Here is a 16,630-nt window from a genome sequence, read left to right as displayed (position 1 = left end):
CAGGCAAATGCCAATTCTGGACAACTGCAAACGGAGCTGTCCAAGAGCATCTATTTCCTTTAAAAAGGTGAGCAGAGGTGAGCAGTCACTTCTGCTGCGGAAAGACTTTCTCAGCTCTAATGACTCCCGATAGCTGTAATTTACAAGTTTTTGGTGGATAGAAATCACCACAATTCACACATTTTCAGACTAACAGCTGCCACTATTAGTGACCAAGTCGCCAAATCTCCTGCACAGCGGCAACTAGAGGTGTAGGAGAGCAGCCACATCACTGCCCCCGAGGAGCTGGCCACGTCCCCAGCCCAGACGAGCCCCACGCAAGCGCAGAGCGCTACGTACCGTGCAGAGGAGGATGCCCGTTCTGGAACGTGAGAATTCCTGGAACACCGATGTTCTCTCCTGCAAAACAAAGAACAAAGGGCCTCATGACACCAAGCTAATGCCACCAAGGAAAGCTACGACTTCTGTGAATTCCTGCCTTCCTACTGCTCTACTTTTAGGCACAGAGAGGTTTAGCAGGAAAAAGGAAGACATCAAGCTGAACTCCAAGACCTGGTATCAGAGCAGGCTTTAGTGACAGCACACCTCAGGAAACCCACAACTGGGGCACGCGTCCTTCATCCATGCTGATGACAATCCTGTGAAGGCCGAGCCTCACTCCCTCTCCAGACGGACAATGGAGGCAGCGAGAGGTTGTGAAACCTGCCTGAGGGGCACACACGGAAAGGCCACGCCATGGTGAACCAGGCTGTGTTGGGGGGTTGGTGCTCAGACCTTAACATGGACAGGTCACTGTCCAGCCAACTGTGTGGCAGTCTCTATAAGCATGATTTTTACTGATTACATCGTAGCCTCAAATTCAGCAAATTTCCTGAAAGCCAGAGAAAACGTCTTGAAGACAGGACAGATGTACTTAGGCTGGGGAAGGGACGAACCCGGGCCTGGTGCTGGCAGCAGCCCCCCCCCCCCAGCCTCTCCTCCCAGCAGGTGCTCCCGGCTGGCGCTCACAGACTCGTCTGGGACGTCAAGCACCCAGGGAGACTGCTCAGGGGCAGGGGCCAGGAAGAGGGAACTGGGACTATTTAAAATGGGAGGCAGGGTCCCCACCTCCTGTCCTCCACCTAGCCATGGGAGGCTATGAAAGCCAAATCCATAATAACATAACATCAGTAAAAGGTTGACAGTCGTTAAGCTGCATAAAAAGCCAAACTACTCCTGAAAAAGAACAATGCGAGGGCGGCCCTGTGAGCCCAAGCGCGCCAAGAGGGACTTGTGCAGTGCTTCTGCGTCCCCAGCTCACAGACAGCGCCATAGGCAGAGGGACGACCTGAGGTCTCACAGGTGGCCAAAGATAGAACAGGACCAGAACACAGCACTCTGCCTCCGGGGGGCCCAGGGCGCGCGCCATGCTGGTGCCGCCCCATTATGGAAGCCTGCACTATCAATACCCAGAGGTCTCCAGGTGCAGCCGCAGCCCCTCGGCCCCGCCCTGCAGAACCTCTCTGTGAAAACAGGCCCAGAAGACTAACGGAACCAATAGCCTCGACTCAGCGGAAGATAAAAATCAACGGCTAATAAAACTCACAAAGGCTGGAAATTGAGGGACCTCTATGTAATCTGGTGGCAAATAAGCTGAGTCCACCAGTGACCTTGAATAAGGCCACTGTTTTGAGCCTCCATTTCCTGAGCTATGAAAACAAAGAGGACAAAGAGGGAATGGCCTTGTTTAAGACCTCATCAGGCCGTTCACGCCTCAGAGTGCTATGAGCTGCTCTGGTTTGGGGGTGGTGGTGAGGGGTGTCAGTGAGCCCAGTGCTTCCCATGGGGGCCCCCACCACTGAGCCCCGACACTGTGGTGTGTTATGGTTTCCCTCCTCCCTTTCTTACCTCCTATGCTCCAGGTAACCTTGCTCCCACCTCGAGGACAAGATGGCCCCCCTTCCAGGCCCGCTTGTCCTCCCCTCCCCAGCTCCGGCAAGCACGCCTCTCCCCTACTCTGCCCTGACCTCCTGACATGTAGGACTAAGCATCTGAGACCAGGAAGACAGGGCACTCTTCCTCACGAGCATGAGTCCTACTCTCCGAGAAGAACGGCTGGAGCCCTGTGGTGCGCTGGACCCTCCCATCCCAGCGTCCAGCGTGCGGCGCTGCGTCTTGTTGACAATGGCAGCAGCCGTGCTCAGCAGTGCCATATGGGATCCACAGTTTAGCTCCATTAATGCTCTTAATTTGAAGACATCAAGCCCTAATTACACACTGGGTACTAAAAAGGCAAAACCCTTCCCTGGTGCCAGCTACTTAGTGGCACTCTGTTGCTGTAACAGCTGGCTAGGGTAGACTCGGGCCAAGCTGGGCCGGGAAGCTCTCAGGTGGAAGGAGTGGGCTTCCGGAGCAAGAGCAAGCAGAACCACGGGACCCTCGCCCATGCCCACCTGGTGGGCCCCTATTTTCTGCAGTCTGCTGTGGGCCGGGCGCTCACCTCCTGCGCCATGTTGCCGTGCAGCCGTAGGAATGCCAGTTGCGGTGAGGCAGAGGGCAGCTGCCCAGGGGCTGGGGCCCGCAGGCGGTTCAGCAGGGTCTGCAGGAAGAGGTGGTAGTGGAACTCCACCAGCTCGCAGCTCGAGAAGAAGACGATCACCTTCTGGTCCTGCTCCAGCTGTGTCAGAACCATGGGGAGAAGCGCAGTTTTTAAGGTGTTTGGGATCAAATGAGCTCTTCTAAAGTACAGGATCATGCCGGCCCCGATTTGGTGACAGAGCTTTCAATTACTCAAGAGAAAAAATTGATACTCCACTCTACGAAGAACACAGGGAAGGAAAATGATACAGCTCACCCCCCATCTCCGGCCTTTCTTTGCTCAGTGCTCATCACATGCAATACTACCCACTGCGGTCCTCTATGCATAAATAAATTTGAAGCCTCATCCCAAGTCCTGCAATCTCCCCTTCTCACAGCGCAGGGCGAGCCAGCACCTGAAGCTGATGGGTACACGGCACCAGCACCGAGGCCCAGGAGCAGCAGCTCCTACGCGTCTTTGACATGGCCATGGCCTTCCCACACTCAATCCGGGAAGGTACTCAGATTTCAACCTGAACACCATGACTACCGCTACCTCCAGCTCCTTACCACCACCCTGGAACCTCTGATTGAAAGGAGATGTATCAAGGTCTGCTTTCTGCGTGCGCGCATGCACGTGTGTCTCCGCAACCCACTGCTCTCAACGCCTGGCGCAAACCAAACAGTGTCCCTTCCCCACGGGGCCAAGTCTGGCCAGTCGTACCTTGCCCTTTTGGAGGAGGAAGGCTGCAAGGCACACAAGTCGCAGTTTGCTGGGCACCAGTGCCACATGCTGGTCGAGACTCTCTGGTATGGCAAAGCCACCCAGCTGGTCAGCAGCTTGGGGAGGAGTGACGTCCTGGGTCACTTGGTCCTTTGGGTTAGACTGGTCATGACTTTTGTCCAGAACAGAAATACTGACTGGATTGTGCAAACTGATATCAGCTAGCCGTGCTACACCTTGGACAAAAAGTGAGGAGGACAACAGAAATGGTTCATACATTCATACCCCCAAACACCCACCAAATCCCAGCAACTCAGGAGACTGAGGCAGGAGGATCACAAGTTCAAGACCAGCCTCAGCAAGGCCCTAAGTAACTAAGCATTATCCTATCTCAAAAATAAATAAATGTGGCTCAGTGATAGAGCACCCGTTTTCAATCTCCAAAACCATAAAAATAAGTAGATTGACGTCCCAGCACTGATCTGTCCTAATGCCACTTTGGTGGGGCAGTCCACAGCCCAATGCCCACACCTGTCTGTATGTTCTGAACTCTCCCCAAGAGGAGATCATCCAGAAGGTACCAAAGGATGTCTGCATCCACTCCACTGCCACCCAAGGTTCTTGGGTCAAGTAAGTTTTAGATCAAAACAGTGCCACAGACTTCCTGGCCATAGGCCTTCTCAGGACTCGAGTGTGTTTGCACCATGAGTCTCCCAGGAGGGGAGCTGGTGGTCATTTCCTAAACTTATTTACTGGACCACAGGATGCTTTTTTTGTGGAGTGACGCCTGGCTCAGCAAACTGTGACCAAGGAAGCAGGGCTGTGGCCTCCCTATGCAGGTGAGCCTGCTGGAGTGGTCCCATGTTTCCAAGCCTTAGTTCTCCCATCTGCAGAAGAGCTAAGAATTTCCACCCCATGAGGGTGGGAGAAAGAAGTAGGAGGATTACATTAAAAGCCACACCTGGAAGACTTGGGTGCCACTCGGGCAGAGCACCCGCCCAGCATGCACACCACCATTTTTTAGAACAGAGGCCCTGCTCCCTCTGGTTGCAACTTCAGTGAAACCCTGGGAGACGATAGGCCAGCGGTGGGCAGCCTTTTCTCCTCCTTCCCACCTGCAATGACCCTGGAGCTGGGTGGGACCTGCCCTTACTCCCCTGCCCTAGGCCCTGGATAGCTGGAAGTGGTGGGGAATACAGAATGGTCTGGAAGTGGTACTCTCGGGACATTCCTCCCCTCTTTCTGAGCTTGGGCATCAGTACCAGCAAACAACCAGTCCTCCCTGGGCCCCCCAGGACCTCAGCTCTTTTTCAATGCACCTTCTGAGAGCGTGGCGGACAGTAAGACGTTCTGTCGCTTCTGGCACTGGGCATTTACAGCATTGAGTATCACTGTGACATCCTTTTCAAAACCCAAGTCCAGGATTCTGTGATCATAAGAAAGGAATTTAATCTACGTGAGAGTGCGTGTGATACCAGGCCAGTGGCTGCCTGGAGGAGAGCAGAAACAGCTTCCCCTCCATGCTTCCCAGAGGAGACTCACCTATCTGCCTCATCCAAAATCAGCCACTGCATCCGTTTGAAATGAATGTTCTTTGTGGATTTTATGTGATCCACCAGACGCCCAGGGGTTGAGATAAGGATGTTTATTCCTTTGCGGAGCCTGTTTAAAATTATATATCATAAGAGAAAGTAAATCAAACAGAAAACACAGGAAAGACAAAGGAGGTAGACTAACTTCATGTATAGCACCAATGTGCCACAGCCGAAGTCACGGCCAAACACAGTGACAAGCAGACAGGAAGACAGAATGTGCCTATTAAGATCTAAAATCACATTCCAGTCATTAAACCTTTACTTTGAAGAGTCGTCAACAGGATCCAGTGCTGGGTATCTGACTCGTCGATGTCTGCTAACACACTCTGTGGATAGCATCCAGCCGGTTCTGGAAGGTGTCAGTGACCAGGAACCCCCCAGCTGGGAAAGCTGCACTTCCTGTGCCAGTGAGCTCTAATTGCTAGAATGTTCTTTCTTTCTTTTTTTTTTTTTTTTTTTTTTTTAATTTTAATATTTATTTTTTAGTTTTCGGAGGACATCACATCTTTGTATGTGGTACTGAGGATCGAACCCGGGCCGCACGCATGCCAGGCGAGCGTGCTACCGCTTGAGCCACATCCCCAGCCCCTAGAATGTTCTTTCTTATACTGAACCCTTAATTTCCATTAGAGGGGCTTAAGCTTTGCCCCATAGACCATGTAGAATAAATCTCATTTCTCACTCCCCAAACAACCATTATATCCCATTACTCCATAAACAATACAATTTTTAGCTCGGTATGTTTTTAAGCTTTCCTTTCAATAAAGTATGGTATTATGCCATGTCCTAGCAATAGGATAAAAAGGCAGAGTGTGTAAGTCAAAAAGTACCTATGGAGAGAGGAGTAATGATCTCCTGTTACTGATGACAAGGACTAGATATGATGGCTGGAGCTCCAGCTCCTGTCCTAGACTAAGAGGTTACCTTGGAAACAAAGGGCATACAAAACAAGGAAGGAGCCTGGGTTCTGACACTGGCGCACCAGGCCAGCCCTGGCCTAGTCCACCAGACTTGTTGCATGTGAAAGAGAAAACTCCTATATTGTCTGTGCTATCACTGTTTTTACTATTTTCAGCTGCATCTAATCCTAATCAATATACTTTTTTAGGTGTTAAGTTTCACATTTACTCTTCACTTAGAGACTACATACAGAGTTCAGTGTAACTACTAAAAGTGTTCAAAATACAGGTGCAATTTTGGATTTACCTGTTAACAATTTTCTACAGAAACCCACTACAAGTTCTAATACAGGATTAGGAATCAACGTGTGCAGGTGTAAAAGCATATTGCTAAGCACTGTGTAAACTTAAGATCTTGATTTTGTAAATCCAAACTAGGGAACCCTCCTCACCCCCACCCCTACCCCCCCTCCCCCGGGCTGGGTCTATCCTAGCACTGGGAAGAGGAAGCACAGCTGGAAGCCAGGTTCAGCAGGACCATGTCCTGCTACAGAAACAGGACAAACAGATGAACAACTAGCAAGCGCCCCTACCTGGCCTTTTCTGATTTTCTCTTCTCTCCACCCATCAATACTCCAGGTACAATCCAGGTGAATGGCTACAGATAACAGAACAGAATCAAAGCCCCATTTCCTGAAAACAGAGACTAAGTTGTAGTCCCTAAGGAGGTCAGGGTTGGGGACACAGCCTCCTTGCTGTGTGGGGTGTCATGTGCACACAGGTCCTGGGATCACAGCTACGTAACTAGTTGCTGACGCCAGAGGACACTAATGTGAGCTTCCTAAATGATTCAAGCCCCCACCTCTCCCCATGGAGCCTGAAGAGAATATAAATTTGAGTAAGTCAATTTTTTCTGGCAGGGCTGGGGGTACTAAAATAAAACCCAAGTGATACCCTTCCCTACTTCTCACCTCTGATAAAGGACAGATCAATTCATGATGGACTCTGGTGGGTCAGAGGCTCTGCCTCTGAAACCTCCTCCCTCTGCCTTCTTAAACAGACCCCACAGTGGCCTTGTATTGCTCTCCACTGGGTGGCCTGAGGGTTGCACCTGGGAGTCCCTGCACATGGCTTGCTGGTGGCTACCATGAACAGGCTGTGGGACTGTAAGCTCCAGGAAACACTGGTAACTTAGCTAAGCTAGAAATCAATAGTTACAAAGGTTTCAATCGTAAAAACCTACAAAGTATATCTAGAGAAGCTGAGATATCCAGGAAGGAGAGAGACAAGAATAATTTCTGACCTCTCTGAAAATAAAGACTGAAGTATATTAATCTTTCCTCAACATGGCAGAAAAGAAGATAAGGCTGAACTCAAGGCTTGTCTTACCTTAAGCAGCTTCTGGACAGTGTCAAAGCTTTGCAGGGCCAGCTGCAAATATTAAAAGTTATAGATCATGAGCACAGCATCCAGTTTTGGTTTTTTTTTTTTTTTTTAAGATAATCTAAAATGATTAGGATCTGAGCGTGGACCTCAAGTTAAGACTCAGGGAAAAAAAGTTCTTTACACAGAACCTACTCTGAAAACAGACCTGTCCCAGGCTGGCCTGGCGGCCTGCTGGTTTGGGGGTGAGGTAGAGAGTGCGGGGACTTCTCAGCCACGTGCAAACCTAGTTTTGTGCTCCCTCTGCTGGCCCGAGCTCCCAGAGCCATTGATGGAGCAGAAGGCAACACAGTCAGCCGGAGTCCTGCTCTCCTCAGAGAAAGGTGGTGTGTGGGAAGGGTCGACCAGGGCGGGGCTGCTACAGCCCCACGTTAGGGACTTCACCTGAGGTGACTGCTGTGTCCTAGAACTGGGCCAGGGAATCTGAAGACCCAGTGGGTAACCACCCCCAAATTCTCACACGAAACCAAACCAGCAGGCTCAGTAAAAAAAATGGGTGTAAACAGGCTCAGAATCCCGCTATCCAAGGAGACACACACATGCCTCCACTTCAGGATTCGTGAAGCAGCCAGCTCGATGTAGTAAATTTCGGTAGTCTCTGTGCCCGCTCCGTCCCCAGGCCAAGCCGATGAGCAGAGCACGAGGCTGCAGCTGTGAGAAAGGCCAATGGAAACTCCCCCCACCACCAGGTCTCCGCAGGCAGCGGGGTCATTTGGTAGGAACCGGACACCTTAATCTGAAATTGACTCTGTAAGCAGACACACCCACTATGTCACTATGTTCCACCAAAGAAGAAACTGCAGCCTGACTTCCAGGTGTAAGTGAAGTTCTAGGAGCAACAGCTTCTTAAAAAAGGTTCATTCCAGAGCTGTTTTTGTTTTTTAATTAGTTGTTTATAAAAATGTTTCTTTTAATTCCTTTAAAAGAACAGAGATTTAATAATGCTGTTAGTTTTTAAACAATAGGAAATGCCTTCCCATGCCTATCTTCTGATTTTCTACAAGTACTTCAACTTTTCTTCTTGATAGAAACCAGAAGGATGGTCCTTGTGTAGGGGGTCAAGCATGCAGTGGTCAGCACAGTAGGAGAAAACCATAAAACCATCTTGTCAAGGAAACACCACATGACCGGCCACTCACCTCCCTCGTGGGCACCAGAACCAGAGCATAGGGACCGTCACTGCGCTGTGGACCGGAAAGAGAGACCATGAGTAGGACCAACAAAGGCCAGCCTCCAGATGGCCTGCTGAGAGACACCAGAAGCACACTCACGGGAGAAAGGAACATGCATGTCCCCCAACCCCACTACCACAGGACACCATGCTAGCAGGCCATGCTCCTGGCCCATGCAATTGGATAAAACAAAGGAATAGATGTGAAGCACCGGAAGATGGAGGCAAAGCCACCTTTATTAGCAGATGATGCTATCTCATCTTAGGAAAAAAAGACCTTCAGTCAACTGAAAAAATAACTGCAAACAAGGTATTTCAAGTCCAGCAGCTGAATGCAAAATTAGAGAATAAAAATCAATAGCTGTCTATTTCAGATTTCTAGAAAACACAATAAAGGGAAATTTCACACTTACCATGGCAACAAAAAAAGATGGAAAGAAAAAGCCTAAAAGTGTACAAGATCTACATGAAGAAAATTAAAAACACCACCGAGGGGCATAAAATAAAATCTGAATAAAGGTAAAGTTGTACCCCATTTTTGGATAGGAAGACTCAATATTATAACTAAATTAATTCTCTTTACACCAATCCATAAATGTGACGTAATACTAACGAGACACCTTAAAAATGTGTGTGTGTGTGTGTGTGCGCGCGCGCGCGCGAATGTATAATAAAATACATAGTAAGACAAGCTGATGTCAAGGTAAATATGGAAAAGTACACGTGTACAAATAACTGATGTCTGTGAAGACATATCACATGTAAATTATAAGCCAAAGCAATTTAAAATATGATAGTGATATACAGAGATTGCAATAGCAAATAATCTAGAATAGAATCAAATACATATGGAAATTTAGAAAAATATACAAAGGCCATTTTATACCAATAAATAAAAAAATGGATTATTCAAAAGTCCTTTGGAAAAAAAATAATCAAGTTAGAAAAACAAAACTGGCATTAAAGTTGGACTTTTACAGATGACACAAAATTCAGAAATCATAAAGAAAATTCTGGTAAGTTTTACTACTTAAAAATCTAAAACTTCAAAATGGAGAAATGTACCTAGGTAAAATAAAGAATCGAGTAACAGTCTAGGGGAAAAATATGCTACAATGAAGAGAAGAGGGTAACTTCCTTAACTTTTACAGAAACTCTATAATCTTTTTAGAAGGCCTATAATTCAATTAAAAGATCAATAACTCAAATAGAAAAACAAATAATTTATGAAAACTAAAATTCAAAAATATGATTATTACATATATGTAGTCATATTGGGGGGGGGGGCATTTGACCACTGAGCTACATCCCCAGGCCTATTTTGAATTTTATTTACAGACAGGGTATGAGTTGCTTAGCGCCTCACCATTACTGAGGCTGGCTATGAACTCATGATCCTCCTGCCTCAGCCTCCCAAAACACTGGGATTACAGGTGTGAGCCACCACACCCAGCAATGTTCATCTTTATTCCTGAAAAAACTCAAATTCAAACTACGATATAATATTTTCCCCATCAAATGACCAATACTAAAACAGCAGACAGTTTTGATGAGGATGTGAGCAAACATGAACCAATGTAGCCTGCTGGCAGGAGGGCAAGCTGGCAGAACACCTGGCAGCTCTGGCACTAGCTGCCATGCTGAAAGGCAAAGGCCACGCACAGGAATGGCTGCTGCGGACAGGCATGCGGGTGTAAAAAGCCACAGAATATTTTAGAGGCTGTAGGGTACTACCAATAGCCTTGGCTATCATGCTCTACTGGACATAATGTCAGGTCCATCAACCAATGAGGGAATGGCCTGGGATTTATGATGCATATGTATAATGGAATACCAGGCAGCCAGTACAAAGGCAGCTCAATGTGGAACTGATAAGAAACCAACCCCCAAATATGAACAAAAGCACAGCACAGAACTTCATGTGTAACAAGCAACCATTCGTGTACGGAATCAAACAAAAATGAAAAAGTTCACAGGGAAAGGGGAAGACATTTGCATAATATGCAAAAAATACTCCCGGAAAGGGACTCCAGAGCCTGGCAGGCCACATCACTCCTCCCTAGCCACACACTGCTCCTGGAGAGGGGAGCAGGACTTTTTACTCCATCTACTCTTGGTACTCTGAATTTTTTGTTTAGACACATTGCATCTAAATAATTACCCTAACATTGCCCAGGCCTTGGTCCCACCCAGAGAGGGCAGAGATGCTCAATGAGTCAGAGCAAACCCAGTGGCAAATTCAATCACCAGCAGAGCTTTTGTGTTTTGCACAGGAAACATTTACCTACAGGAGAGAAGGATTTAGAGCTCACACTTAAGTCATCTGCCCTAGGACCCTATGTGCCCATACTGCAGTGCCACTTTGAGGTCAGGGGCACTTCACAAAGCATTGCTCAGAGATGAGGCCAGCTCCTTGCAGGGCACAGGCATGCAGAGCAGGATAGATGTGACACCACACAGCACAGCCACACGGTGCAAGCTCTGAGCAGCGGACCACCCTTAGTCCATCACCAGGCAATTGATATCTGGAGTCCTGGGGCCCCCAGAGGTCACAGGCCAAATCATTTTATAATGAATGTCAAGAGACTTCACTGAATACTCCTGGAAATTGGTAACTTAAATTGGGGCTTGGAAACTTTTTCTATAAAACACTTCAGTCTTAATAGAAGGTCTGCTGATGGCGGTAGAGTCCCTGAGCACAGAAAAGGGCTGCTGCTCGTGGTTCTGAACACGAGAGGCCACCTCCAGGCCCCAGGGCTCAAGCCTCACAGGCACAGTTGGCTGAGACAGGCACCGACTGTGGCTCCTGGTAAACCAGGACAACACCGAGACACAGGGGGCTGGGCATGGAGTGGCAGCAGAGAGCACACCCAGCATGTACAAGGCCCTGGGTTCAATCCCCAACACCCCAAAAAAAGTACACCCAGACCTAGGATTGAAGCAGAGCTGCCCACACCGTCCACCTGACACATAGGCCATCTTGTCTTGCCCTCACTTCCCAGTCTGAGATGAGAGCTGGGTTAGAACTGCGGCTTCATTCCAACTCCCACGGTGCCCTAACTCTCAGGCTGGTGTGAAGAAAAGCCCCACTGGCAGGAGCTCCGCAGTGTGTGAGTGAGTGGACCTCAGACAGGAGCGCCACATGAGTCCCCCTCTCCTCTGTGTGCCAAGGAAACGCTGGGCACATTGTGGGGACGTGCCCGCTGTGAAGCACTCCATAGGCAAAGTCGTTGTCCCGGAGGAGACAGCCCTGGTTCCCCTGCCCAGAGTGCGGCTCAGCAGCCGGCTGCGCTTCAGCTGGTTATGCAGAGACACGGGCCGGCGTCTGCAACACTCGAGTTCCACGACATGCTGCTTTGTAACCTGTGTTTCTTCCATTGAGCCAGACACTGCTCAAGTTCACGGCAGCAACTTAAGGAACGTTACTTCCAGGGGCTACGTAGCATCCTATCACTGGGAATGACTGTGGCGGTTTCTTCTTTCAACCATCTTTATATATGTTTAACCTACACATTTTGAAATAGCTTCAAACTTATAAAAAAAAATTGCAAAAATAGTACAAGGAATTCCCATAACTTATCCCAGTTCCCCCACCATCAATGTCAAAACCCCAGGATGATTACCGAAACCAGGAGGTTAACGCTGCATGCTGTCAACTACTCCACAGACCTTATTCAACGCCAACAACTGACCTATAAACGTCCTGTAACCTGGCTGGACTGCAACCCAGGACCACAGGTCTTCCGCTGTCCCACCCCCCACATCTTTCCACCTGAGGCAGCTCTTTAGTATTTATTCTCATGACCTTCACCCTTTTGAAGACTACTGGCCAGTTATTTTGTAGGTTGTCCCTTAATTTGTCTGGTGATTCCCTGCAACTAAATCAGGTTATGTGTTTGTGGCAAACCCAGCAAAGAGCCTTGTCCTCAGGTGGCTCTGGGGGATGACACACCTGGTCACCTGGGCTTCCCGCTGTACAATTCCGACTGCCTTCACCAAGATGTGCCTCATGGACACCCACTTCAGCCTCCATGCACCTCATGCCTGGACAGCCTTCCGTGGCCCTGCCAGACACAACACCACATCCACCCACGGGGTTCCCCTGTAAGGAAAGGCTTTCCTCCTCTCCCATTTACCTATTCACTCAATAATTTATAACCTCCTGGTACCCGCCTGGGCACACGGTCACACACCTTAGTCCCTGGAGCCCAGCACAAGTCCATGTTACTTCTCTTCTCACCTGAAATCAGGGAGGCCCGACGCCCTTCTGATTCTCCATGTCCAACCCCAGAGAAAGCCACTGCTTGTTCTTTTCCTGTTCTGGGCACTCATTCCTATTTCTGGTCTCACGTCTCACCACTTCTGTCAACCGAGTGACTGGGGCTGCATCTGCGGTCCCCTGGGCTGGGATTGAGGAGAAAAGCCTCTGCCCATGGATCAGAGCAGTTAACTGGCCTCCACAGAAGCCCCACATTGGCCCTCTGGCCTCAGCATTAAGTGTTTCACAGTTGAGGAGGAATTCTAGGCAACAGCAACCTGTGGCAGCCCGATTGCACGCTGGCTGACTAGACGCTCTTGTTCACACCTATAACCAACAAGCCGCCACTGTAAACACCAAGTGCAGCCTCTCTGGTCAAAAGCAACAAGGCACTGAACTCAGAATAAAGGCTGCAGCACGATTCCACATAATGACAACACTCGAGATCAGAGCACGGGTGGACAGATGCAAATCAGGTCATTCTGAGGCATTTACTGAGTGATGGTCTTACAGAAGGTCGATGCTGGTTAAGTGGAAAGCACAGAAAGAGGCCCAGTGCTGAACTGTCCCATGAAACCCTTGCAGGGCCACAGAGTGAGACCCCGGAGCCAAAGAGATGCGATGGGAATCTGGCTCCACCTCCCTGCTGCATGGCTTTGGCCATTTCACCTCCCTCAGCTTCTATCTGTGGACTGGGCCAGAGTAACGGTGGCATGTGGTGGGCGCATGGCATCAAGAGGCTCGGAAGGTGAGGTGTGCGAGGCACACACGGTACACTTATGAGGGTGACAGGGAAGGACGCTGCTCCACTCCACACTGGACAGTCTTTGGCCAGGACTTGGGTAATAAATGCAATGCATGTCACCCACAGCACTGTAGACGAGAACAGAGAAGCACATTCACACGCACCTGTATTTTTGACTTCATTGCTTGAAGGGACTGGACCATGGGGATACAATAGGCCAGAGTTTTACCTTTAAAAAGAGCACAAAAGCAGTTAAAGGGCAAACAGGCTCTGCTGTCCCTGGTAGCTGGGAGAAGATCAAGTGCACATCAAGAGACCTCACCCATCGCCATAATTCCTGATTCTATTTTGTAAGTTCAGTGCTTCTAAAAAGTCTGAAGCTTTGTCTCCTTTATCCACCCAGCAAGGGAGGTTAACGGCATTTCCCAAGTTACACAAAATGCTCAACCTGATGGCCATCTGCAGAAGCTTGACCTTCCTCCTCTGGAGCCCCCTTAACCTCTCTGATGAGCCTCATGGTCAATCAGGCCTCTGCAGTGCTGATGTGATCAGTGTAAGCCCTGGGAAACCCAGCAAGGCAGAAGTCCCAGCCCCTGCCCGGGGCTGCACTGGCAGGAGTGGAGAACAGCCGTCTGCAGCACTGAGGGCACACGAGGGGCAGAGGGGCAGTTCGCCCAGGCAGAGCTCTGCCCCAGGACCACAGCTGGCATCCAAGCAGCCTGTGCTCATGCCAGACTGTTTTAACAGCAGAAGAAGAGTCACCCCCAACCAGTGAGGATGGGTGGCTCTGGCCACAGGTGGTGGGACTTGGCCCCAAGGAAATAACAAGAGAGCCAGCTACCGCCTTGTCACTGCTGACCACATCACCACCCACTGTCCCCTTCCCTTCATTCTATCAGCAAATGTGGGGCTCTAATAAGACACAAGCATGGCCTCCTTCCTCCTAACAAGGATAAATAGCTACCACTGCCAGACACAGAGCCCACCGCACGACCATGGTCCTGGGGCCATGGAGGAGTGCAGCTAGACATCACTGACCTGAGCCTGTCTGGGAGCGCACCAGGGCGTCTCTGCCTTCCAGCAACACGGGAATGCTCTGCTTCTGAACACTGGTATCACCCAAAAGAGAAGACATGTCTCTATCAGGTGTGTAGGCAAAGATGCAGGGGACAGCGGAGGAGCTGCCCCATACTCTGAGCTGTCTACCCATGGTCCCCCAAGAAGTCACCTAAAGTGCAAGGGAAGGAGCTGAGAGGCTGCTGGTTATTAGGATAAGTCCCTAGTAAATTTGTTTGAATTTGGCTGAAAATGGTGAATCAAGTCAGAGATTGGCCATTGTTTTTAAAAAACTAGATGGCATGACAACAAATTAGAGTCACCACAGTAACATGCCACATGCTCTCTCGCCTTCTGTAATAGAGATTACAGACACGACAAAGGAGAGTTCCATTTGGAAGAGCGAAGGGAAGTATGCGAGCTACCCAACCAGAAGCACGGTCCCCTCCCTAGGCATGTGTCAGACGCTGAAGGATGTGTCTGCAGTGCGTTTAAGGCCAGTTACAGGAGTCATTGAAATCTGGCTCACCAAACAAACAAAAAGGGGCTGGGATGTGGCTCAGTGGTAAAGCGCTTGCTTAGCATGTGTGAGACCCTGAGTTCAATCCCCAGCACCACCCCCCAAAAAGAAAAGAAGAATCTGGTACTAAGAGGTCCTCATCCTCATTCTCCAATATTCTCGTTTTGACTTATAGCAATAAAAAGCCATCACGACTAAAGTACAGAAGTACACGTGCTCTAATGAGGCCGCTCTCCTCCCCCACCTGACCCTGTAACAAACACAAAATTTTTTCAGTTTCCCATGTTATCTAACCACATACTTCTGTTTGACCCTGACCTTACTATTTAAAAATGAGGTGACCAAATTATGTATTCAGGTCAAATCATTCTCAGGGAAGAACTGGCAACAGCAGATCTTCTTAAACAGACTCTCTTGAGGATTAAAGTGGAAACAGAGGCTCTCCGTTTGCCACGTGGGAACCCGAACATCTGAGTGCGAGGCCAAGCCCTTAAGGGCCCACAGCCCAGCTCTGTTCTCCAGTGCCAAGACTCACAACCCGCTCTGCCCTCCACAGATGACGGTTTTCTTCTGTCTTTCCCACTTAAGCCCTAAGAAAGTTAAGAGCCTAAACTCTTACCTGGTCATAGTGCATATTTTTAAGACAGTACTTATTGTAGAAACCTAAAAGAGAAGAAGAAAACAAATTTTTTTTATACAAACATATTTAATGGAAATGACACACAAAACAGGAGAAAACACTAGAATGACACCGATTGCCAGGATCAAGTGAAGTTCCACCCACCCAGTGGTTCTCAACTGGGAGGCAATTCTGCTGCCCCCACACATGTGACAATATTTGGAGAAATTTCTGGTTGCCACAGCTGGGAGAGGGTGCTACTATTATTCCCCAGGATGCTGTTAAACATCTGAATGTGAGCAGCACAGTCACAACAAATCACCTAGCCCAAACTGCCCACGGTGGTGAGGGGAGACCCTGGTCTACACACCATGGGTGAGAAAATGACCCTCCATAAGCCACCTGAAGAAGGGCTGCGGGAGCTGGGCTTTCATGGCACAGGAAACCAGGACACGCCTCCTCAGCCCAATCACAGTAAGCCTAGGAAACATGTTCATGGTACCAAAAAAGGGGGAAAGTGGTTTCTGTGTGTTGAAGACACCCTGAAAGCTGTCTCTTCCACCTTCATCATCTGAAGCTGCACACCCCTTAACTACAAGAATCCTGCTTCCTACTCCTGGGGCCAATGTGACGTTTGCAATCACTAATGGCTTTACCACATTTATGCAGTAATTAGCAAGCTATTTCAAGTCCAGTAATCGAAGCCCTGGCCTCAAAGTGCATCAGGTGGGCAAAGTCTCCAGGCCTTAAAATAAGAAAAAAAAGATGAGGGTGGGGCAGGTAGGGCCAGGAGACAGAGAAGAGTAACCTCGGCGTAGCTCAACCACGCCAGCAGCCAGTCCAGAAGTCCGAATGCACTCAGGTAACTAGGAGCAAAAGCAGACACTGAAAGACATGCAGGCACAAGACGATGTATGAGGCAGGAGAGTACTCACGAGATGTGGGTGCAGGCCCAGCTCCTGGAAGGTCTCCGGAGCAAATACTTGTTCTCGCACCTGATGTACCACAGGTCTGCAGAGGACGGACAAAGCCCAGGATCAGTGC

General features: G+C 49.1%; 1 protein-coding gene across 1 annotated transcript in view; it reads right to left on the bottom strand.

The window, feature by feature from the left end:
* Positions 1-16,630, bottom strand: part of DDX31 (DEAD-box helicase 31) — a 59,699-nt gene that overhangs the window by 38,071 nt on the left and 4,998 nt on the right. The window contains 12 exon segments of the mRNA XM_081278711.1: positions 340-399; positions 2,480-2,656; positions 3,281-3,516; positions 4,600-4,706; positions 4,823-4,942; positions 6,368-6,432; positions 7,164-7,205; positions 8,357-8,401; positions 13,556-13,620; positions 14,430-14,500; positions 15,587-15,630; positions 16,522-16,597. Of these exon segments, the coding sequence (XP_081134837.1) occupies positions 340-399; positions 2,480-2,656; positions 3,281-3,516; positions 4,600-4,706; positions 4,823-4,942; positions 6,368-6,432; positions 7,164-7,205; positions 8,357-8,401; positions 13,556-13,620; positions 14,430-14,500; positions 15,587-15,630; positions 16,522-16,597 (1,108 nt within the window).

This window comes from Spermophilus citellus (genome assembly GCF_964194105.1).
Source record: "Spermophilus citellus genome assembly, chromosome: 2".
Lineage (NCBI taxonomy): Eukaryota > Metazoa > Chordata > Mammalia > Rodentia > Sciuridae > Spermophilus > Spermophilus citellus.
The sequence above is the reverse complement of the archived record's forward strand: the minus strand, read 5'-3'. Positions and strand labels throughout refer to the sequence as shown.